The sequence below is a fragment of the Mastigoproctus giganteus genome, chromosome 3 (genome assembly GCF_048544385.1).
Source record: "Mastigoproctus giganteus isolate SK-2022 chromosome 3, ASM4854438v1, whole genome shotgun sequence".
Taxonomy (NCBI): domain Eukaryota; kingdom Metazoa; phylum Arthropoda; class Arachnida; order Uropygi; family Thelyphonidae; genus Mastigoproctus; species Mastigoproctus giganteus.
The window spans coordinates 234,145,809-234,171,409 of record NC_143577.1 but is presented as its reverse complement, the minus strand read 5'-3'; the positions used below and the strand labels follow the sequence as shown (position 1 = coordinate 234,171,409).

The window sequence follows — 25,601 nt, the reverse complement described above, 5'->3', positions numbered from 1 at the left end:
AAATCACAAACTAAATCATTCAACTGTCCTTGCTTAATTAAGTGTGGAATGTTATAATTTTCTGGTTGGTAATCCAAATCCGTTGAGGCAGTCAATCCCGCAAAGTCTACAACTATCCGACACAAGAATCCTAGCCATATTCATCATCGCTTCCTTCATTCCATGATTTTCAGGGATCTCTTATCGGCAAGTCTTCCTTATGTGGAATAGACTTTATTGCAGGCGACAGTATAATAGGATATTTGATGCCGTGCTTGCTTTTTCTGGGCATTCCTGATATTTTTTTGTCACACAGTAATAGCAATTGTTACACAATTTTCACCAACTAAAAGAACAACATAAGCATACTTTTAATTTTTTTCAGTTAGCAACTCTAATACAATTGGTCATTAACTAGATTGAAGCTTTAGTAGCTCTGAATCTTTGAAAATAGACAATTTAAATAAATAATTTTAAATGAAAAGGCAGCATATATTAAAAATAATATTGAATGCTATCTCTTCTTTACACATGTTAGAATAATGAATAGGAAGTTCACTTCTCTCTCCTAGGAAGTTAAGTACTTTAAAGTAAGAACTTGTAAATCCGCCCATTTGTTTAAGATTGCCTTGTAAGTGAACTAAATAGAATGAATATTGACACTGTCATCAATAAATATAATAATATATAATTTACTACAATTCTTACTTCATGCTAACTGACTGAAATGAATCATACAGGTAAAAAAAAAAAAAAAAATATGGTAGAGATATGATCAAAACTCGGGACAATTAAAACTTATAAAAGATGATTAAAACTGATTGAATTCCGAATATAAAAAATGCATATTAAAAATGACAAAAATATATATTGGTGATATAAGCAAACATCGACTTATAGCTAATGGGACCTTACAATAAATTGCAAAAGAATATATCATTTATAGTAAAGTCTTAACAGGAATAATAGCAAATTCCAAAAGAAGCCTATCAGGAATGGCTCCAAAAGTTGCAGAAGACCTGAAATCAGTGTACACATGTGAAGGATAATACTTCAAAAGATATCAAACCAAATAACTGATGAATTTCATAATTTCTCAAATATTTCAGTCCTTGGAATTTCAGATCAAACCACATAGGTTGGTTGGTTGGCTGAGTTTTTATTGGTGCATCAGCAACTAAGGCTATAATGCGCCAAAACTTTGTCATAAAAAGGTAAAATTTTCAGTGACCTAAGGAATTAGGTCACTAAGTCAGGGTATAAAAACAAGAATAAACTGTAAAAGACAAATATCAGTCAACAAGTAACAATAATAAATCTTATAATAATAAGATTTTTTAAATAAGAGTAAAAAGATTTACTGTTTTTAGGAAACTAAAAACAGCAGACACATGGTCATTGTCGGATAAAATCTGACTGAGTGTATACGGCTCAGTCAGATGGTTAAAAGCAGTAAAACGAGCATTTCTAAAATTGGTACAGTCACATAAAATATGCTGAATGGATAAAATGGTGTTGCACTGCTCGCACATAGGAGGGTCATCAGCCCTCAGCAAAAAAGAGTGTGTAACATGACAGTGTCCTATGCGGAGCTGAGCAAGAACAACTTCCTCTTTGCGATCCCTGCGTAAGCTGGACCGCCAAGGATGGATCACAGGCTTAATTCGACATAGTTTGTTTGTACTAACCAGGCAATGCCACAAATCTTGCCACTGAGATTGCAGGTTACTACGGATCACTTGCCTGTAGTCTGTATAGGGGACTAACAGGTCAAGATTATCCGTCGGGGCTGCCGATTTGGCTGCAGTGTCAGCCAAATCATTTCCTCTAATCCCAATGTGACTGGGGATCCAGCAGAAGCAGATATCGAATCCACTTGCATCGAGGCTGTATATTATCTGCTGAATTCGGGACAGGGTTGGATGATTAGTGCATGACACTGCTGATAAAGCCTGTAGTGCACTCATTAACCACATAGGTGGAAGTGGAGCAGTCATTGAATTCAAGTAATTATTTGATACTTTTCAGTTTGTTAGCAAAAACACCTAAATGTGGAATATAAAATTTGCAATAACAGCATTAACCTCCTGCTGCTATAATAAAGAAATCCAGATGTAGTTGATAGTGCATCCTGTATTCTAAAAAATTTTGATTTTTTTTTTTTTTTTTTACAAACCTTATTATTTTAATAATTCTGATCGATTTTTTGACAGTAATTTCATTCTAATCCTGGTCACTCAAACTAAAATAAGAACAAATTAATATTTAAAAGCATTTATGTACAAAGTTTATTTTTACAAATTTTCAAAATTCCATAGAACCCATTACTATCAGAAATCTCACTCATGAAGAGTGTTTAAAGTATGCTCTGGATCTCCTGATTTGAATTTAAGCTTGGCTGTCAACTATTCTCTAATTTAGCTGAATAATAGAATAAATGCTGATCCATATGAAAATTCTGCTTAATTGAACAGCTGAATCAACCCACTTTGTAATTCAACTCCTACAGCTTTGCACTGTCAAGGTAGCATTGTGGAATCAACTGTCTTATAAGTGTGCACTTGAACTGATATTCCAGGTGCTCCCTATACATTGCAGAAGTGTGAAGCAGGATTCTCATCATAGCAAGACTGCTCTAATGAAAGGCTAGTTTAGGTAACCTAAACTGCAATTCCTTTCATATGTTAGCTGGTACAGATGGGAAATGTCCCTAATATGGGTTGGCTGCAGTAACAGAATGTGCAATAACACTAAAAGTCCAACTGATGAACTTATTTGACAATTCCTCCACCTCTACTGCTTTACTGCTGGTTTTTTTTATTGCTATGCAACTTTGAAATAACGATCCTGGATACCATAGTAACTGCCAGTCAGAGAAACCACTGCGCCAACAATTAACCCATGTTTCAAAGAAATTAAGCATGTCTGTTTCCCTTGTGTTCATCTGACAGCATTACCTGAATTGTTGTTGTTGTTGTTTAGGGGCATTAGCAACTAAGGCCATATTGCTCCAGGGATATGCGGTGACCTTTCCGCATCCTCCGTGTTTGGTGGCTCACAGGCTTGAACCCCGGTCTAATCAAGAAGCATGTGCTATGCACTGCTGCTCCTGCCCACCTGGCTACGGAGGCACCTTACCTGAATTGTACACACTGTTCCACTATAAACCCAGCCAATTTTGTTATCCTATAGAACAAGCAAGCTGGCCAAACGTTTCCTGCACGTCACCTAGGGACAGACCCAGAAGCTACTAGAATCAATAATTGCACCACCAAATGTTTTTGCTAACTAGATAAAGGAATTTTATGCTAAGCACTTGTAATAAAAAATTAAACAATTTTATGTTTATTAGATAAGTTTCATATAGGTTATCTATGTTGAATAAATGTTAGTCTTTACAGAATTTATGTCATGAGCTCACTAACAACTCTATTTAAACTAAATTAATGCTCAAGGGCGGCAAATATGACCTACAGGTTCCAGTTATGATGAAACCCTTGATTTCTGACAATAAAAGTGGAATTTAAATTGTTTACAATTTAAATTCCACTTCATTTCCAACGTTTCAACCATTTGTTATACAATTATTATGTCCCCCTCCCCACATCAGGATTTATGCCACTACCAAGGGCTGCATGTGCCATAAGACACACTATGTAGGTTGGTCAACCACACTGTTATAGAACAAAATCTGCACACCTTTCTAAACAGATTGCACAAAATATCCCAAGAAACCCTTGCAATGCTGTTATTTCTAGTCTAGATAGTTCTATTCTAGTATGGAGGAGAGGCTGCCAGACCCTTACCTCTGAAATTCTACTTCTGATGAAAACAAAATCACTAAATTCACAAAAGTACCCTATATTAGTGGTACACATTCACTTTTTTTATTCTTCCTCATCAAAACCCTCAGCTGATCACTCTGTTTCATTGGTCTTCACTGGTTTATAGCACCAGCATCTCAGAACATACTACACCAGTCTTTGTTAAGGTGTTCCTAGGATAACCTGTAGGTTGAAGAGTCCTTTAAGAATTTCACTGGTCTCCAACAAGATTCAAACCTGAGCTCTCCAAACAAGTGGCAAAATCAAGTCACAAGACATTTTCATTTGTGACCATTTTATTAACTTTCCACAAAAATTCCCCCATCTATTAATCCTGAATGATTCTATGTTATTTTTAATAATAAAGAAATAAATGTGAGGATTGTATGAGATATATACTTTGTTTCTAAAAAAGGAGAAAATAATGCCAAATGCACAAAATTTGGTTGGGGTAGTGGCAACTACTAGTAAACACATGGCAGTGATATCACTGTAGTACAATGGAATACGGGTAAATCCAAGGCATCATTAGATAATGTGTCTAATATGTTGAAACAATGCTATCATTAGGGGAGAGTTCAATTCAAAGATCAGCAATAACAGTAGAGTGAATCATGCAAAGTTTATGGGTAGGATTTCAAAAAAAAAAAAAAAAAAACAGTTATGTCAGTGATATTAAGTGCACAAGTGTATTCTATTGAATACTAAACTGAACATTTACCACATTAAATGGCTAACTGTGGCTTGGATGTATTACATCACAACATTGCTGTAGCAGTAAATATCTATGTTGACAGTGTGAAATTCACCTACTCCCACCTGAAATTCAACAAGGTGAGTGCATGTTGGATGTCATGGAACCTGTCGCTCAATCAAAAGCAGACACAACCATGTGCCACTTATCTTGATATAATACAGGATAGAAGGGGATATGGTTTTCTGAAATGCACTGATGTGATTAATACATAGTGATATCATTACCTTCTACAACACAAGCAGTCCAGTAATGCATTAATTTCATTTGCAATAACCACCACAGAAGACTCAAAAATCAATGGGAAAGGAGGGGGTTAAACCTTGCTAGTGCTCTAGAACTGGCAAAATTTTAGCCCTTGTGAATTTTCTTGAATTCAGTGGTATCACAATCAATGCCCCATATTAGTAACTTGCAATATGATGCTCTGAAACAGTACCCCACATAAACATCAGATCCTGAAGCATTCCTCTACTTCCTAGATTCTTATTGCAATTATCTTTTGTTTAGACCAACTAATGATCATCTTGTTCCAAAAGTGATGAAGTTGATGGTAATGACTTCAAATGCCTACACACCCATCCAAAAACTGATGTAACAGAAACCAAGTACTACAATGAAACAAGTGTCTAATCAGTAGGAGAATACATTCAAAACTGGCCAGTGGCTGGACACACTGTTAAAGCTTCCTTAATTTTTATTTTTATTCTATTTTTTTATAGAGCAAAAGTGTGCTCAAATTTCAAATGCCCTTCACATAATATACAAAAAGTCAATTTATTACAATTACTTACCGGCCAATTATAATATAAGTGTGTTAACTTGTATGTGAGCCGCTGCACATGTTCATCCTTTAAGGTTGCGGTATTGCGAATTACGTTATACTGTGTTGGACTTACTGTTCCCTGGCGAACACTTTGGCTTACTAGGAAGAAGTCAAACCTACAGTAATGGGAAGGGAAGTAATGTCTCATGAGTTTAACGGCAATGTATGGAATGTATTTCAAATTACCAACAATAGCAATATTAAAATATATTATTTTATATTATACATTGTAATGTATATAAAATGGACAAACTTCATTTGAATCTTTAAAATTTATTATGGTACTTATATTAAACTGGCAGTAGCATCACCCAATTTTGTAAATTGAGTGATAGCCTGAGAGGCCCCAGATTTTAACATTTGAAAGAATGTTTTTTTTTTTATATTATTATTATGCCTGAAGTATACTAATGACTGACTAGTAGATTGCAATGCTTATTAATTTTAATTCTTCATTTTTTTATTATATAGGAAACAGCAATAAGTAGTTAAAGCCTCAGAAACAGAGGATTTACCTACTTATTGCTGTTTCCTCCTTTGATTTTGGCAACTGGCCCCAGATGAAGGTGCTGAGGTCACAGGATGAACAGCATTAAGTAATTCTTATCTTAGCTCCCTTCTTTGTTCACTGGGATGACGATTTCTGTTCTGTTAACCCTTTGTTCTCCATAATTACGAGTACTGTAACGTTAGTGCATTGCCTTTCTCTACCACTTGTTATATATATATATATATATATATATAAAAATTGACAGTATAAGGATGTTGCCACACAACTTACAAAACCGGCCTCTTGTCAGGTGTCATGACCAGGAATGCAAGCAAAATAACAGCTGTCTTCATTTCTGATGTAAACCACAAGCCAAAGGGTAAAAAGTATAAACATAAAAAGGAGAATGAAATTTTGTGAACCAAATAAAAAATTTTACAAGAATTAAAGGGATTTTTTTTTTTTTTTTTTTTTTTGAAAATGGCTTGTGAACTTTATAGTTGACAATATGAAGATGACAAATTAAACTGGAATGGACAACAAAAAATTTCTGGAAACAACTTATTAGTTTAACCCAAGTAAAGTTTAAGAGATGTGAAAAAATAACTTAAAATGTAGAGACATGTGAGGAAAAGGTGGCAACATAACTGTATGCAGGACAAGACAAAACAATGTACATGCCTAGAGTAAAAAATGTGAAACAACGTGATAAAATGAGGTATAACCAGATATGTGGGACAAATATGAGGGGTTTCCAAGAAGTAAGGTAACACATTTTCCCCCCCTTAATAATGGTGAAAGGGAGTGAGATGAAACGCGGTGGACAGATAGACCCGTTAATAATGTTCAAAAAGACCACCAGTGCAGTGTTGCGGTACTGTCACCTCACAGCAGATTCCAGTTGCAAAAATGGCGGCTACCGTGCGAGTGTGGTCCAAATCACGTGTTCGTGAAGCTATTCACTTTCTGCAAGCAAAAGGGTCTTCACCAAGTGACATTCACCGTGAATTGGTTGCTGTGTATGGCAAAAAGGTGATGACAAAGAAGCAGGTGTGCTTTTGTTGCAATGAATTTAAAGCAGGCTGTGTTGACAATGAAGATCGACATCATGGCCATGGTGTTCTGGGATCACCAAAGCATTCTGTTGGTGGATTTCTTGCCAAAGGGAGGAACAATCAATGCACAGCTTTACTGTGCAACATTGGAAAACTGATGGCCAATATTCAATGAAAATGACCAGAACTCCTGACAAGCAGCATGATTTTGTTGCATGACAATGCAACTCCACACACACACTGCCCACACCACTCATTAGTGGTTGTGCCATAATCGTTGGGAAACTGTCACACCCCTGCCCCTACAGCCAAGACTTAGCATCTTTAGACTTCCAAATTTTTTGGCCCTCTGAAAAAACACCTTTCAGAAAGCATTTCACCACAGATGAGGAAGTTGGTCAGGCAGTGTGTGACATTGGTTACTGCATGTGGCACAGATTTTTCAGTACTGGTATTGATAAACTGATCCATCGTTGGGAGAAGTGCATCAATAAAACCAGAGACCCTGTGGAGAAGTGCATGTTCACTTATTTTTTGGTGTGTAATTTCAACTTCGTATTATTAAACATCATTGAGAATGTGTTACCTTACTTTTCGGAAACCCCTTGTAGATAGAGTAGGATAAAAGTATTGTGTATCAGAAAATAATTAAATGAAGTTACAATTAAGCCAAAAACTTTCACTTTATTGTCCTTGTTCTGCATAGGTTTAGCATTTGCTTCCTTTGTATGCACTAGACTACTTCCTTTTTTCCCCATTTTTCTGCTTTCTACTTTGTTATTCTATTCAGCATATGTAACAAATATTATATATGATATTATTCACATCCTTTTTTTTTCCCCAAAGGTTTTTGTTTCACATTTTTGCTACACGAAAATTCCCTGGGGTTAGCTGATTTATAGTTTGTGGTCACAAACTGTACCTAAATTTATCTAATTTTTTATAATATCCATAGACAAGTGATGAACTTTGAAAAATTTTTCAAATTTCACTATCTGGATGGCATTGAAATAAAAAGCAGTGTTTCATTGCAGGACAAACTGTACTTGACTGAATACAGCAGAGTAATGTAAATGATATTGCACAGCCTCACAGGCCCACTCAGCTTACAGAAAGTGAACAAAAATATAAACAGACAAAAAAAAGCAGCACATACAAGACTCAAGACACTACTAAGAGAGTACGAAAAGTAACAACTATTAATCTCTAACTAGTACACCAAATATTGAATATTTTCCTGGTTATGTAATCAGACAATGCGATACTTTTGTGTTAATAATGCCTGTCATAAAGTGGACAAAAACACTTAATATATCTGTAAGTCTTTATCCTTGGGAAACGTGTAATAATTACGATCTTTTGATCATAAGGAAAGGCATGCAAAAATGGAAATAAAATATAAGCAGCCCAGTAAAAAAAAAAAAAAAAAATGCTCTCAGAATAATTACTAGCTGACAATCTCATTTTCTTATGCAGTCTTGGGAGCCACATAATATATTAACTAGCAGTAAATGAATACAGTGAAACTTCTCCTAAATGGCTTCTCTCGTTAACGGACACCTCTCGTTAACGGACATCTCTCTACAACGGACATTTTCAAATTCCCCAACTCACCTCCATTGGTTTTAACGTGTTTACAGCTTCTGTCTAGCGGACATTCTCTGTAACGGACGCGGACAGGCAATGTGCACTGTTTCGTTTAGATTAGCATTTAATTTGATCTCCCCATAACGGACAGCGGGCGAGCTTACGGCCCCTTTCCTAGGAACGTTTCTTCCACGTATTGCCTCAATCATGTGTTTATTTTCTATTTCCGATTCTCTGAATTTTATCAAGGTTTATGTCGCGGTTCTAAACCCTATTTCAAGAATTTTAAGGCACGTGTAAAACTTCTGATGAATTCGGTGTGTGCAGGGAGGGGGGGGGAATATGGTCGGCCTTTCGTCTTTTCAGTTTTCAGTTTTGTTCAGTGTCGTGTGAAGTGCACAATGTCTTCTCGTAAACATTTAACATTAAAAGATAGTCGAACTCATTAATGCATATGATCGGCAAAAAAATAGTGTTCGCAATCTCGCTGTAAAATTCAAAATTGGGAAGACGCAGGTAAGCGACATCCTAAAGGGAAAAAATGAACTGCACAAACAATTTTGGCAACACGTAAATGATCAGGTTCAAAATCATTCCTAAAAACTGTTGTACTTCAAATTTGTCGCGCATGTGCTAAAAAAAATTCCCATTAATGGGCCTATTATTAGGGAAAAGGCTTTGGAGGTTGCAAAATCTATGAGAGTAAATGAGTTCAAAGCTTCTGTGGGATGGCTAGACAAGTTCAAAACTCGGCATAAAATTTCTTGGAAAACCGTAAGTGGTGAGGTGGATCTGTTGATACTGGGGTTGTAACAGAGTGGACCGTCAAATTGGAAGATTTATGTTGTGATTTTGAAGCTAAGGATATTTACAACTGTGACGAAACAGGGTTGTTTTTTTAAAGCTCTTCCTGAAAACACAATGAGTCTAAAAAACGAAAAGTGCCAGGGCGGAAAAATTTCTAAGGAACGCTTGACTGTACTATTGTGTACAAATATGCTGGGAGACTTTGAACAACCTCTTGTTATAGGAAACCCACAAAATCCTCGTTGTTTCAAGGGCATAAAGTTGAACCTTTTGGATGTTGACTGGAAGTCTAATAAAAAAGCGTGGTTGACACGAGATATCGTGAGCGAATGGATAAGTCACTTTAACCAAAACATGATTCGTCAAAACAGAAAAATTATTCTTTTCATGGATAATGCTGCATCTCACCCGCACATTGAATTGTCCAACATTCAAATCGTTTTTCTGCCACCAAACACATCTGCAGAGTGTCAGCCCTTGGATCAAGGGATAATAAAAAATTTTAAACTTCACTACAGAAAACGTGTTTTAAGACATCTCATTGCAAACGTGAACGATGTAACATGTGCGAGTGACCTTGCAAAGAAAATCAGCATCCTAGATGCGATTCAATGTATTTCCTCTTCAGTAAACGCAATTAGAAAACAAACTGTCGTGAACTGTTTTGTAAAGTCTAGCTTCTCAAACGCAAAAATTGAAGTTGTGAACAGCAATGTGGAGCACCAAGAAGAACAAGAACTTCAACATCTATTGATAATGTACGAACGATACTTCCGCTACAAGTGACCCTGGCTACAAAGATATAGACTCAAACCTCACTACAGAAGATGGTGCTCTAGATATCAACGACATTATCATCGATATTTTTCAAGAAGTTCCTCATGAGGATGAAGAAATAGAAGGAGGTCATTCTGTCGAAGAACATATTAACGACGAACCACTGATGAAAATAGAAGCGCCCATACAAATCAATCGTTTAAAAACGTTTTTCGCCGCTGAAGAAGATACTGAAGGACTTTCGATGGTTTCTTCACTCCAAACAAATGTTGAAAACAAAATTATCAGCCGGAAGAAGGTGCAGAAGAAAATAAGTGATTACTGTATGTAATTTTCTTAGGATAAAGTCATAATATGCATAGCACAATTGTTGTGCAAAATCTGTATATAATTTAATTTAATTTTATATTAAACGTTTAACGATTTTTCTTTCTTTCTTTTTTTTTTTTTTTCTCCCTCAGACTTCTTGTTAGCGGACACCTCTCTAACGGACACATTTTCGTTCCCCATGTCCGTTAAAGGGAAGTTTCACTGTATATAGTCTGACAAAGGCAAAATACACTTGCCAAAAGCCACCAGCAATTTTATTATTTTGTCATTTTTTTAAATTTTATATTTATTATTATTATTATTATTATTATGACATAGCACATACAAGACAAGCTTTCCCACACAGGTAATGTGTTAGGAAGTATGAAAGGTCCATTTCCAGAGTCTCTAGAAGTGTAGATCATCAGACATAGCCCAGACATCAAAAGAAACATTGGAAGACTTGCGGTCCTCCCTTGCTTAAATTTCTGTTTTCTGGCCTCAGATGCCATCTCAGGAGATACCATAGACCTCCCCCGACCTCCAGATACTTCTTCTGGCACCAGGAGATCCCAAAGAATTTAAGACAAACTTTCCAGATAGCTAGCAGCCAGCCTCTGTCCACAGCTTTCTCTTGTGCCACATGGAAATCATACCTGCCGAGCTCTCTACAGCCCCAGGAAGCAGTAACTGCTGAGAATATACAGCTCCCACAGACATCTGGTAGGGACCAATCGCATTCTTCTTCTTCTTACTTCTAGATTTGTTGCTGCTGTCATCAACTTGCTCTCTGGAGGCAAATACATCCTATGCAGTTTCTTACCTAGACTAAAAACACCCAAAATCAACTGTTGAAGGCCATGATGTACAGTAATATCCCCCTCTCCCATTTTCTTGCTTACACTTTTTCAGCCTTGTTTTTACTGTTCTGTATTATTATTTGGCCAAATTATTTTATTTATTTATTTTTTATTATTTGGGCAAATAAAAGTGTTAACTCGGCAAAAACATGATTTATGAATTTCAAATGAGACAACTCTAAACAAGCATATTTTGTTTATAGTAATATACTAATTTAACAAATCAAAATTACTCACCTGTCTGGCTTTGTTACTGTATTATCAATCAGAGTCCCGGGAAGGGGATTTGCATACCTTCTACCATCAACACTTTTAAAGAACCGAGTAGTTATCCTTTTATTCACAATTATAAACAAAAATTTTGGTCTGAAATAAATAAAATGGTTTAAAATAATGTTTCTCATAATATAGAACAAGCTATATCTACACATACTAAACCACAATTGTGGCATTTCTACAATGGTTCACCATTAAAGCTTAAAGATAATAAATGATCTCCAATGACAGATGTCACTAGAGATTATCATTTTTATTTGGCAAAAACAATAATTCTATGAGGGCTGTTCCCAAAGTAATGCACACTGTGCATGTGCTTCTCACTCCACATGCCTGTGCATATTTATCAGGATAATAATTTGAAGTTTACCCTGAACATTAGTGTGCTTGAAACAGAGTTTCTCCGTTGAATATTTGTGTAGAGACTTTAAAAAAATGGATGGTGGTATTGCTTCAGGTCAGATTAATTTCAAATCATAGATCTTTTTTATCAAAATTGAAATTTTACATGGTTGAATGCCAACACAAATTTATGGATTGTTCCAGGAAGTGTATGGCAAGTCAGTAATAGATCATACGAGTTCACATTAGTCTTGAATGTTTCATCAAGGTCAGACCGGAATTGAATGCAAGCAATGCTCAGGTAGATAGAGAACATCTCTGGACATTAGTAATCATTACCACCATTTTGGAGGAAACCAAACGTATGACCTGTGAAAAATAGATAATGAATCTAGAATAATCTGTTCGCCAAATTTTAACTGAAGTGTTACAAAATGAAAGGTTGCTGTCCGATGGATCCCACATTTTCTATCAGAGAAATAACATGCAAAGTGTATAGAGAATGCAATGCAGTTACATGTTACCAAAAAAGGTAAGGAATTTTTAAAACACATTGTTGCCAATGATAAGACATGGGCATGTGATTTTAAAACCTAAAGTCACAACCAGCTCAGCTGATGCATCCATCTTCACCACACATCCCTAAATGTCAGCGGCAATAATCAGAGGTGAAACAAATGGTAATCATGGCCTACACAGTGAGGGCATTATTTCAAACAATTTTTAAACCATTGATCACACACAACTTGGAAGATCAGTAACTGAAGATTACTATGAAACATTTCTTTGTCAGAAATTACACCCAAAAATTCATCTAAGACATCCAAAGATGTTGGAAGCTAGTGTGCACATACTCTATGATATGCATAAAGCCTTACAGTCTGCATAGCTTGTTTTCACTGATTACAAGTGGGAAGCACTACCTCACTTCCTTAGTCCTGATACAAGTTCTTGCAATTATGATCTGTTCTCTAAGCTCAAGGAACTGTCAAGTGGATAAACATTTCTGTCTTAAGGAAGCATTGAGTGCAACCACAACCCAATGCATCAGACAACTTAAATGACATTCAAAAATTACCCAAACACCGGGAAGCAGTCATGAAGCACGAAAGAGCATACACTGAAGGATTTTAATAAAAATTGTTATAAAATAAATTCATTTTAAATTAACTCCTTTTGTGTATTGCTTCGGGAATAACCCTTATATATGTAAGTCATTCAAATGAAAGCGAAATGACTGTGCCATGGAACAGATAACGACACCGTCTAAGACTGGTGTTTAAGGATTGGTATCAGATACTCAATGCAAATTGGGAAACAGTGACTAATCTTCAAGCTGTGAACAACCTAGATATATCCAAATGTTCCCAAACATGCCGTGATGCAATTTTTTGAGAGTTAGAGGACGAACAACCAGTCAGCATTTATTATTTTGCAGACATGTACAGCATGGAACAACTGAAATGTGCTATAGTTTTCCAATGGCGAAAGAAGTTCACATGGTGGTCTACTCAGAATCTATCATATCAAGGTCTAAGGTAGGACAGTCATTGTGTAACTATGTGAGAGATGACTAGAAAGACAACATAAGTATTGGTGCTGTCCGCATCATATAGCAGAACCAACTTTGTTTCCATTAACAAAAGTTATCAGAAACAAAGTCAGTCCTGTTCCATATGAAGACTCGCTGCATTACAAGAGTTATTTTTTGATTGACAAAGGCTGCTTCTGATATTCTTGTTGATTCGTGGAGCTCCAGTCAATTGCCACTGCTAAAATGAAACAGTAAAACAATTTATGGCAGGTGATAATGATTGTGGCCATGCAGCTTGCTGCTCTACAATAATGTGAATTTTCACACAGCCTTTGAGATTCAGGCTCGGTTCAGTAACACAGGCAAGATATTCTGCAATAAACAGCCCACAGTTCTTATTTGTCATCAAGAATTTGTCCCCGCTAAAGGTCATTGTTTTCAATAGCTAATAAATGCAATGAGAATAGACTAAGCCTTTTAGCCTCCAAAATATTCATACATTAAAGGGCACACTAACTGAAGTGTAGAGATGAAATGACCTTGAAAAACAAATACACCGGAAAAAATTATGCAACAAACACAGCAAGTTACCTGTTGTAGTTAAGGCCAAACTTGGAGAGCTGATTCTTCTCCGATGTATCAAGCCTAATATTCAATTCAAAATATAATAACATAAGAAAAGACAGCAGCACAAAGCACATAATCTCACAAGTTCACATCCACTAAAAAATGACCACCACTTTTATAATAGATAATTAAATAAACAGGAACTAGGAACTTGCAAGCATTATCCTCACAGGAAGACCTGTGCTTGTTCTTGTTATTTGGTTTTTAGGAGCATTAGCAACTAAGGCCATATTGCTCCGGGGATATGCGGTGGTCATTCCCTGACCTTTCCGCATCCTCCGTATTTGGTGGTCACGGGCTCGAACCCCGGTCTAATCAAGAAGCGTGCTACACACTGCTGCTCCTGCCCACCTGTCTATGGAGGCGCCACCTGCGCTTGCGAAGTTCAAAAAAGGATCTTATTTCAGTCATTAATCACTATCTAGCAGCCAACCAGGCTAGCTGGGTGGGTAAAGTGCCTGCCTGGCAACCTAAAGGTCGCGGGTTCGAATCCCGCCTCGGGATTGGATCACAGTAGTGAAAACCTTGGGAGTCACATTATGGCCACAGAAGCCGATGCGCCAACAACTAACAAAAGAAAAGAAAAAAAAAAAAAAACCTATCTAGCAAAATATCAATAGATGTCCCAAGAGGATCTAAACAAGACAGAAAATAACTGTGTCCAAGCAGCCTCCAGCTTGATGGATACAAGTAACATTGAGTGAGGAGTCTGTGATATCGATAGTTGTGGTACACAAAGGACCATGTTGGTGGAGTACCTTGAAAACAGAAGTCCTACAAATGAACACAGCAGTGCAACTGCACTATACAATCAGACTTCGGCAGAATTTCACCAAAGACTTGTATGTGGTGGAATTATATCCACATTACACCAAACTACTGGATTATTCAATATTCAGAATACAGCTGTTAATTAACTTATATTTATGCAAAAATAGCTGATATGCTACAGTCTGAACAATAATAATAAATAAGCATATGCAATCATGTAATTTATATTTTTTCTTTGAGGGAAGGGAAGAGAAACTTACTCATAATCGCCCTGCATGTTCTTAAAAGCTGCCATAATCTGTGGAAGTTCGTAATCATTAACATGTGGCACTTGTCCATCACCAACTCCATCCCTGTAGAATACTACCAATTCAGGAACTGCACCATTTTCGGCATGGTACCTTTTGAGTGCCTCTGCAAAATAAAAACTCTAACATGAAAAATACAATTAAACAGTTTTTCTCATCGCAAAGTAAGTGAAACGAGAAGTGCAGAGAATACTTATCTCCCCCATCTCGCCTCCACAAAAAAAAAAAAAAAAAAAAAAAAAAAGAAAAAAAGCAGCAGCAAGCACGCAAACAGAGTAATACAATAACAACTAGGCAGCACACATAGGTGCAATCAATAATGGACACTGGAAATCAGAGATGATTACCGTATGCATCTCAATATAGAGAAAATTGCATATATCATTGCCAGTCAACTGCTTGATTCTTGCAAAACTGTGTGAATATTTGCCTTGTGACAGTGAAGTACTAATCTTCTGGTTCCAGTTTTTAACCTGTACTCTGGACCTATTGGGTTTTCCTGAGCATAACTAAACCCTCAGACTTCATTCAACCATCAACCTTGTCAATATCACCTCCCAGAATTCACACCTTCCATCTTTTAAAAAGCAAAAAATCTGACAATCACAAAGCATTCTGGCTTAAGCCGGATTTCTTTAAATATAGCATTTAAACTACATTAAAAATTGGCTCATGCCATGCATCATGGGAACTAAGAAACTCTTCTTAATACAGTCAGTCCTCATATAACACGATAGTTGTGTTCCTAGAAACTCTCGTGCAATATAAACAACAGGCCCTATGGGAAAAATAGGGTTATGTGCCGACCACCCAAGATTGGACACACATTTGTAACCAAAACATTACTAAACACAATAAATAATCATAATAAAACACTTACACAGTTGAAAAATGTAAAATTAATAGTTTAATCATTTAAATTTAGATTCTTACCTTAAATATAAATGAAGACAGCTTGAGGGAAAGGGCTTGAGAAAGGGTTGAAGCACAGGAATTATGGGGAAAGTGGTGGCAGGTCGTCATCATTATCGGAGCTGGGAGGTGGAGGAGATGCCAATGAGGACTTTGGATCAAATGTGGTCACGCCAGAACTACAGGGCTGTGGCTCATTTTCTGTCTCTTTCTTGGGTGTTTTCATAAAAAAGACAGTTTCTGTTGTTTGGCAATCTTCCTTCTTTCACAAAGCAGCTGCTTATATGGCTCCAAAGCAGATCGAATAATATTAAGTGCTCTTCTGCTTCTTTGTACATTATAATCGTTATCTTCTAGCCATTGCATTCTTTTCTCAAATGAATTTAAAACTGAAGATAACTCTGAAGCTGTTTTATGATAGCGTTCAGGCATTCAACTTCGCATCTTCCACCTGCCCTTCAGCACAAGTGTTGCAGTTCTTCAGTTGAAAGTTCTTCTTCATGAGACTGAAGCAACTCTTCTAAATCTTCTTCCTCCAATTCCTCAAAGCCAACCTGCTTTGCAAGGGAAACACATGTGCTTTTAATTTAGGAAGCTCATTTACAGGATCAAAGCCTTTAAAATCATTAATAAAATCTGGTAAAAGAGGCCACCAAACACCATGTAAGTATTCTTTTGTCACTTCGTTCCAAGCATCCACAATTATGTAAATTGCATTCTTTATGTTGAATTGCTTACAGGAGTCTTAACTGTTGGTGCATTTTTGCCTTCTGTTTCTGATATCAGCATCTTAAATGTGCATCTTGTGTAATAGTGCTTAAAAGCACCAATTACTCCTTGGTCAAGTGGCTGGATAAGAGATGTTGTGTTAGGTAGTAAAAACAGAATTTCGATATTTGGTGACAGTTCAGCAAGGGTTGGAGGGTGACCTTGATGCATTGTCCAAAATAAATAAAATCTTAAAATCCAAATTTTTCTTTTTGCAGTAGCTTTGAAACACATCCTCAAACACTTCTAGTAGAAGGTCAGTGAAGATCTGCCCTGTCATCCACCCTCTTCTGCTGTTCCTAAAGTAAACACGCAGGGTAGTAATGCTTGTGGATTCGCTGCATGATAAACAACAACAGGCTTCAGTTTCAAGTTCCACTTGCATTTGCTCCTAACGTAATGGTCAATCTATCCTTAGCAGCCTTGAAGCCTAGAGCGCATGCTTCCTATCTTAAGATATATGTTCATGATGGCATTTTTTCCCAATACAGTCTGTTTCCATCAAAGTTAAAAATTTGGTCAGTCTATAGCTCTCTTCCTCAATTAGTTTTTTCAGTATTGGCGGAAATGCCATTGCTGCTGCTTCATCTGGACTGGCAGCTTCACCTGATAATTTCACATTATGGAAAGCGTGAGGTTTCCTGGAATTATTGAACCAGCCACTACTGGCAGTAAAGGGAGGCCTTCTTGAGGGTTTCCAGCTTTATTCATGAGGTCTTCAAATATTACCAATGCCATTGCTTTTATTGTAAGCAAACTTGTTCCTGATCTCTTCTTTGTTTGATCTATCCAAACAGATAAAAGACGTTCCATCTCTTCCAATTCTTTGTCTTGATCTAATTGATTTTGTTACACTTTGTGTTGTTCCTGCTATGAAAGTTGCTTTATTTTTTCTGCATTCTTTCTAACTATTCTCAGCGTTCCCTCATTTAGGCCTGTAGCACGTACGATATCGCATGTTCTTTCATTCCACTCAAAGCGTTTCACAATTTCATATTTTTCTTCTATCGATATTGCTTTTCTTTTTCTTTCTGAAGTATTTTCACCAGAACGCTTCCTTTTCACACTTTTTTCCAAGTATTTTACTCATTTTTTGAGAAAATGAGCACAAGTATAAAAAGAATAAAAATGAGGAGGCAAGCTTGATATACATAAATGCACAGCGAACAAGTAGCAATTGAATAAACAATGCAGTAAAGGTGGAATCACTATTCTCACATATTACATGCTTAGCACATTTCTGGAGGTCACTACCATAAAACAATTTGCAGTTTCCTGTTTGTTGGGGTTCCTGCTAGTAGAGTCTGTTATAAATGGGTAGTAAAAGTCGATCTAATTACTGTACATTTGCGATAATACTGATAGGTGGAATTCTGTGGGTTTTTACGTTATTATGTGACATATGTTTCCCTTCTCCGAAAACATAAAAACAAATTTTCAGAATCTTCTCTTCATTCCTACTGTGTTCTGTTAAGTTGGGGTGATTCCGCCGCGTTCTGCTACCATTTCTTGTAAACACAAAGGCGAATCGTGCATAAGCGAATTATGTTCGTGTTATGTGCGACATCATTCCCCTATTTATAAATAGTGTATGATCGAATTTGTGTAGTGTAAACATGTGTTATACATGAATTGTACAGATGCCCTTCAGACATGCACATCAAACCAACCAATGAGTAGCAAATTTGGAGTTAGGACTCTTGGTTTGTGCATGTTTCTTAACAGTTTTATTGTTTCAAGTTTTGACAAACTATTGGAGGAAAGGGCACTTTTTTCCAGGTAATTCAGAGTTCATTTTTTTTTCCTTCCATGTAACTTAAATTTCATTTCTCACTCTTCATTCTTTAACCAAGCAGTCAAGAGATAAGTTTCTTCTTCTAAAGTCATGCTAATTAAAGACGAACCTATAACATTAATAAACTAGAATGCTGCATTCAGGATTATACACAAAGTGATCCATCTAATGGGGTGGGGTGGGGGAACTAATCACCACCAGGATGATGAAAAGTGGAGTATAAAAGCTTGAAATAGAGTTTTAGTTTCTATATTCCATGCAGATCATGCAACTTTTGGCTCACTCAGCATTATTAATGAAAAGGTTATGTAATTTTGATTCACATAATATTAAAATAACACTTACGTGACATGTGCACCTGCAAATGATCAGACAACTCTTGTGCGACAACAGTTTTGTGAAATGATACTTGCGAATACCATTTTGTCAATTCGTTATTAAGGCTTGAAACAAAGCCACCAGCAGAATATCCCTTTTGACTGGAATCATGATAGGCATCAAATCCTACAACCATAAAATGGTACTTTAACTGCAAAGAAGGGGGGAAAATTAAATAATTAATATATTTAAACACAGATGTGATACATGCATACAAAATAATCATTTTCAATATATTAATTATGAAAATTATAGAAGACAAAAAACAACTGCAAAAAAATAAAATAAAATTCTATTATGCAATCTATTAATAAAATTGGTCATCTTCCATAATTTTGACAGATTAATTTGTTGGTATTCATTCTGAATATCAACAAAGCAGTGTTATGTGGGTCGGAAAACTACTAGCTTGGGGAGGATACACAGACTAATAGATTAACAGTAGCTGCTAGCAGAAGTGAACGTGACTATTGCACTGCTTCTATTGGAATGACCAGCAGCCTGGAAAACAAGATGCAGGGGATTTCAGAGACTGTTGGGAGTCATTGCTTTATGAGGAAACACGTGGGTTGTGTTAGGGTAGCTAAATATAGGAGCAGGTCCATGTTTACTGGCGTGTACACCAATGCTAGGAGTTTGGTAAATAAATTTGATAAATTTGAGGCATTGGTCAAAACATCAAAGGTAGATACTGTTGGGATATCAGTGACGTGGTGCCACACAGATATAAGGAATGCAGAACTGGAATTTGGAGAGTACAATGTATACAGAAAAGATAGACAGGATAGGAAGGGAGAAGGGGTTATGCTATTAGTTAAGAAACAAAATCCAAGGAAATGCAGCCAGTCGACATCACTGGACAGTGCAGTGTCGAGTCAGTTTGGTGTGACATAAGCACTGAGAAATCAAAATTTAGAGTAGAAGTGTGTTATAGGACTAATGACTATGATGAATATAATAAAAAACTGTACAGGGAAATAGAGTGGGCCAGTAAATCAGAGAGTCTTATAATGGGGGAATTTAATTTCCCGGATATAGACTGGAATTTGTGGGTTGCACGCAAGCAAGCAAGGCTTTTGTGGATTTATTGGATGATTGATTTCTACATCAGCATGTTCGAGAGGCAACTAGAGGGAGTAATACTCTTAATCTGAGTATCAGTAGTGGTTCTCATGCATTAAGAATCTGCAGATAAAGGAACCACTAGATGGCAGTGATCACAGTGTGCTGAAGTGGGATTTACTCAAAGAGGTAACTACCATCAGGGATAAAGGGGAGGGTTTTTGCTTTCGTAAAGGCGACTACGATGGTCTGAGACAGTATTTAAATTCTATACAGTGGGACCAACTGATGATGTTACCAACAGCAAATTCAAAATGGGAAGCATTCAAAGAATTTATCTTGGAAGCTACTAAGCTTTACAAACCAACTAAGAAATACTGTTCAAGGTTTAGGCCTAAATGGATGTCAGATGAATTAATGAGACATATGGCAGAGAAGAAAAATGCATGGGATACACAAATTACTGGGTGACATGGAAGCCTACGATAGATATAAGCTGGTCTGTAACAAAGTCACAAAGGAGGTTAGGCAGGCAAAGGCAGATTATGAGAAATCTTTGGCAAAGGATGCAAAGAAAAACAGCAAAGAGTTCTTTACATATGTAAACTCTAGAAGGAAGGGAATGAATCAGATTGGTCCACTGGATATCGATGGTTCAATTGTTGATGATCCTGCTCAGGTGGCTAACAAACTAGAGTATTTTGCATCTACATTCACACGAGTTATTCAGGGAGGGGAATGCCTGCAGAGGTGAACTAAACTCTGGCAGTGAGTGAGATGATTCTGTAATAACTGAGAGGAAAGTGGAGGAGAAATTGTTGAAGATAAACATAAGAAAGGCACCTGGGGTGGATGAGATCTATCCAGTTATATTAAAGGAGACAGCAGAGGAAGTAAGCAAACCCTTAGCCATAATCATGAGCACTTCCTTGGACTCAGAGGAGGTACCCATGAACTGGAGTGTGCAAATGTAACCCCAGTTCACAAAGGAAGATAAAAGGTCAACACAAGTAATTATAGACCTGTTAGTTTAACTTCTGTTCCAGGGAAATTAATGGAGGCACTGGTTAAAAAAAGCACTGCAGAATCATATAGACAAGATTTCAGTTATAGTTTGGACACAGCATTCGTTTGTTAAGGGGAAGTCTTGTCTGACCAATTTGATTGGATACCATGATGTGGTCACAAAGCTACTGGATGCAGGATATAACTGTGATATCATATATTTGGATCTTAGAAAGGCTTTTGATACTGTTGCACATGGAAGACTGCTGCACATATTAGAGCAGGGTGGCATTGGAGGCAAATTGCTGCTATGGATAAAGGGATGGTTGAGTGGGAGAAGACAGAGTGGTAATCAATGGACAATACTCTTCGTGGACTAATGTTATTAGTGGAGTCTCTCAGAGTTCAGTGTTGGGTCCTTTGTTGTTTTCTGCATTTATAAATGATATTGATGATGGTATATCAGGCTTAATGTCCAAGTGTGCAGATGATACGAAGGCTGGCAGGGTTGTTAATGACACAAATGACAGTACGCTGCTGCAACTGGATCTAGAAAAGTTGAGCAGATGGGCTGAGAGGTGGCAAATGAAGTTTAACATTGACAAATGTAAAATACTACATATGGGAAGCAGTAACCCCAGAATAATGTATAACTCTGTGGTACTACACTGGCAGTGGTAGAGAATGAAAAGGACCTGGGGGTGATAGTAGTAGTAGTGGCATGTGATGCAAGAAAGCAAGTGTATGAGCTTATGCAGCATCAGCCAAAAAAAAAAAATAAATAAATAAATAAATAAATAAATAAATCACACCATTGCCTCCAAATGTCTGTCCAGTTCCTCCCTAAATTTATTCAACCTATCAACCTCCACAACGACAGATGGAAGTTTGTTCCAGCAATTAACCACCCGCTGGCTACAAGCAAATTTCCACACATCTATCTTTTCTTAATTTGAATTTATGTCCCCTTAAGTTTGTAATCTGAACAAGTGGAAGGATCCCATCAGAATTCAGCATGCTCACAACCCATTCAAGGCCTTATACACCTCAATCAAATCACAGCACAGGTGCCTAGTCTCCAGCCACTGCAATTTGCAGAACTTAAGCCTCTCTTGGTAAAAGGATCCCTTCATTCCCCTCACCAATCTTGTTGGCCTTCTCTGTACACGCTCAAGCAAATCTACATCCTTCCTAAAATGAGGCCTTCAGACCTGTACACAGTACTCAAGGCGTGGCCTGACCATTGCCTTATACAGAGGGACAATCACCTCCTTTTCCTTGCTAGCAAAATTCCTATATATCATTGACAAAACCCCATGACCTGCCCTGGCAGCCTGTCTGCATTGTTCAGAAAACTTCATATCTGACTGCACAATTACTCCCAGGTCTTTTTCATTTTCTACCACCTTAAACGTAGTACCACACAGTTGGTACATTTCTCTGGGGTTACTTCTACCCATATGCAGTACTTTGCATTTGTCAAGGTTAAACTTCAGTTGCCACTTCTTAGCCCATCTGCCCAAATTTTCTAGATCCTGTTGCAGTAGCACACTGCCATTACTGTTATTAACAACCCTGCCAACCTTTGTATCATCTGCAAACTTCAACACTAAGCCTGATATTCCTTCATCAATGTCATTGTTAAATATACAAAACAACAGAGGACCCAACACTGAACCCTGTGGGACTCCACTAATAACATTAGTCCACGAAGAGCAGCACCCATTAATTACCACCCTCTGTCTTCTCTCACTCAACTATCCTTTTATCCATTGTCGCAACTTACCCTTAATACCATTCTGCTCCAATTTGTACAATAGTCTTCCATGTGCAACAGTGTCAAAAGTTTACCTGAAATCCAAATATATGATATCACAATTATTTTTTGCATAGAGTTCCTTTGTAACCACATCATAATATCCTATCAAATTTGTCACACAAGACTTTCCCTAAACAAACCCATGCTGTGTCTGAATTATTGCTGCAGTCTTGTCTAGATGATCCTGCAATGCATCTTTAACCAGTGACTCAAGTATAAAGTTATAGAATTCTTATAGTACCGTGATAATAGACTAAATATAAAAATAGCAAAATGCTTAAAGTGTGGTACTTCACCTTGAATATAATCTGCAATAGTTTTATGAAAAGAATGATGGTGAAATATAAGGTGGAATGGTTAAGTTAATACATTAAGGTGAGATGAGATTTAATTTAACGGAATTTTAAAATAAGCGCAAGGAAGCAAAGTGCACTACTGCGTCCCTGGTTGTCATAAAGTATCTGGAACAAAGGAATTGATAATGCCAATAGTCGTGACGACAGACTTTCGTTAAGTTATAACATCTTCAGTTGGCGGTGTTAAGTAACGAGTGCTGTATTTTAAGGAATGTTCTATACTCTCGTGATGCTCTTTGGAACACGTGGGAATCTCAGATGTGAGAGATTACAAGCCGAGGAAAGGTGAAAGGGAAGTTTTGCATTTAGGATGTTGAGACTAGTATTGTGTCGAAACCATTTGATAATGAGGGCTTCATATTGAAGAATTTTGTGACTGGTTTTAAGTCTTATAATAGTGATAGCAGAGTCAATTAAAGGCGTGTGATTGTGGGTTTGAGATATTGGCAGGCAGATATGAAGTTTTCTGAGCAGTGCAGATGGTTTGCAAGAGTAGCTCATGGTGTCTTGTCAATGATATACAGGAATTTTTCTAGCAGGGATATCCTCTTGTATAAGGCAATGGTCAGGTCACCTTGAGTACTGTATACAGAAGGACAACAAGATTAGTGAATGGAACAAAGGGTTGCTCTTACGAAGAAAGGCTTAAGTTTTGCAAATTACAGTGTTTGGAGACTAGGCACCTGCAAGGTGTATGAAGCCTTGAATGGTTTGAGCATGCTTAATACTGATGGGATTCTTCCTCTTGCTCAAAATAAATCACCTGAGAGGGCATAAATTCAAATTGAGGAATGACAGTTGTAGGATAGATGTGTGGAAATTTACCTTTAGCCAGCAGGTAGTTGTTAGGTGGAACAGACTTCCATCTTTTATTGTGGAAGTTGATAGCCTAAATAAATTTAAGGCTAAGCTGGACAGGTACCTGGAACCTACGGGGCTTTTTTTTTTTTGGCTGATGCTGCATAAGCTTGCTTTCTTGCATCATATGCCTCTACTAATGCTAATGAATACCCATCAGGTCCAGACATGGTAGGTTTCATAAATTGTTTAGAGCAATTTTGTTTTGGGTTTATCTCATTTCAAGCTGCTGATCTACTTATTCTCACCCCCCACCCTTTAATTATAAACCATGGAAGATGGAAATCATTTCATCTGTACAGAAAAGGTTCTGTGGCTACTGCTATTAACTCCCATTTGTGCAAGAAACGGCAGTACAAATGTCAATCAAGATTTCAGATATTGGAGCTGCTGAATATGGCCAGTCATATATGTAAAAGCACAGAATTTAACACAACTTTTGGAACAAGCCGGGTCAAAACATCATGGAATGTAGTGCACACAGTCAATCAAGCCTCTATTGATATAGCAATATCCTCCATCTCACGTTCAGGGATAGGTTTCTGTCCACGTCCACAGCTTACAGCTAGAGAACTTTCTTTCTTATATGCATTATAAAAGTAAAAGATCTTAATCCTAAAACAATTTTTATTTTGGTTTGAACAATTTTTATTTATCAGAAACTCCATTTTTAGGAAATTATAAACATAGCTATCGATAAACAGTGGTCACATTGGGAACATGGATTGGAAATGGTTCAAATTATAAGATACACTGAGAAGGATCAGGAGCTTGCATTCTGGAACTTTTAACACAAAAACAGCACTAGACAATGTCATCTTCACTTTAAAATCTACAGTATTTTTTATACTGTTCTCGTGCTTATTTGATTGCAAATGTCTGATTACATGAGGTTTCTCTGCTAATTGAAACTGAAAAATCACATCTACATACAGTACACAAAGCAAATGATTTACCTTTTCTAGATTTTATAGCACATGGAAAATCCTGCATATGCCTTCTTGAACATATTGCCAAAGGAAATGATTAAATCAAAATTATCTTTGCACAAAAAAAAAAAAAAAAGTGAGAGAGATCAGTTTAACATTACATGGCTAACAGTGTAAAACTACTGGGCAGTGAAAATACACCAATGAACCAAAACATTATCACCACCTACCTAATATGATGTTGGTCCTCCACATGCAGCCAAAACAGCCGTACCTAGCAAGGCATGTAAGCTACAAGATTTCTAAATGCCTTGTGGTATCTGGTACCAACATGTAACCAGCAGATCCTTTAACTCCTGTAAGGTCCGTGGTTGAGACGCCACAGATCAGAGTTGCTATTCCAACACAAACCACAGATGCTCGATGGGACTGATGTCTGGGGAATTTGGAGGCCAGGGCAATACCCGGAAGTCTTCATGTTCCGTGAACCAGTCTCGAACAAGACCACCTGGTCAGCAATGATGTTTAGGTAGGTAGATGTCAGAGTGCTCGGCACATTGATGACTGGACCCAGGGTATCCCAGCAGAACATT

At 37.1% G+C, this 25,601-nt stretch overlaps 1 protein-coding gene across 2 annotated transcripts in view; it reads right to left on the bottom strand.

Annotated features, from left to right (window-relative positions):
• Positions 1-25,601, bottom strand: part of LOC150088854 (piwi-like protein 1) — a 178,291-nt gene that overhangs the window by 4,730 nt on the left and 147,960 nt on the right. For both annotated transcript variants that reach the window (XM_090370941.1, XM_090370942.1), the window contains 4 exons: positions 18,947-19,130; positions 15,079-15,232; positions 11,506-11,634; positions 5,352-5,499 (listed from right to left, as the gene is read on the bottom strand). In XM_090370941.1, the coding sequence (XP_090227067.1) occupies positions 5,352-5,499; positions 11,506-11,634; positions 15,079-15,232; positions 18,947-19,130 (615 nt within the window). The remainder of the gene's footprint in view (positions 1-5,351; positions 5,500-11,505; positions 11,635-15,078; positions 15,233-18,946; positions 19,131-25,601) is intronic.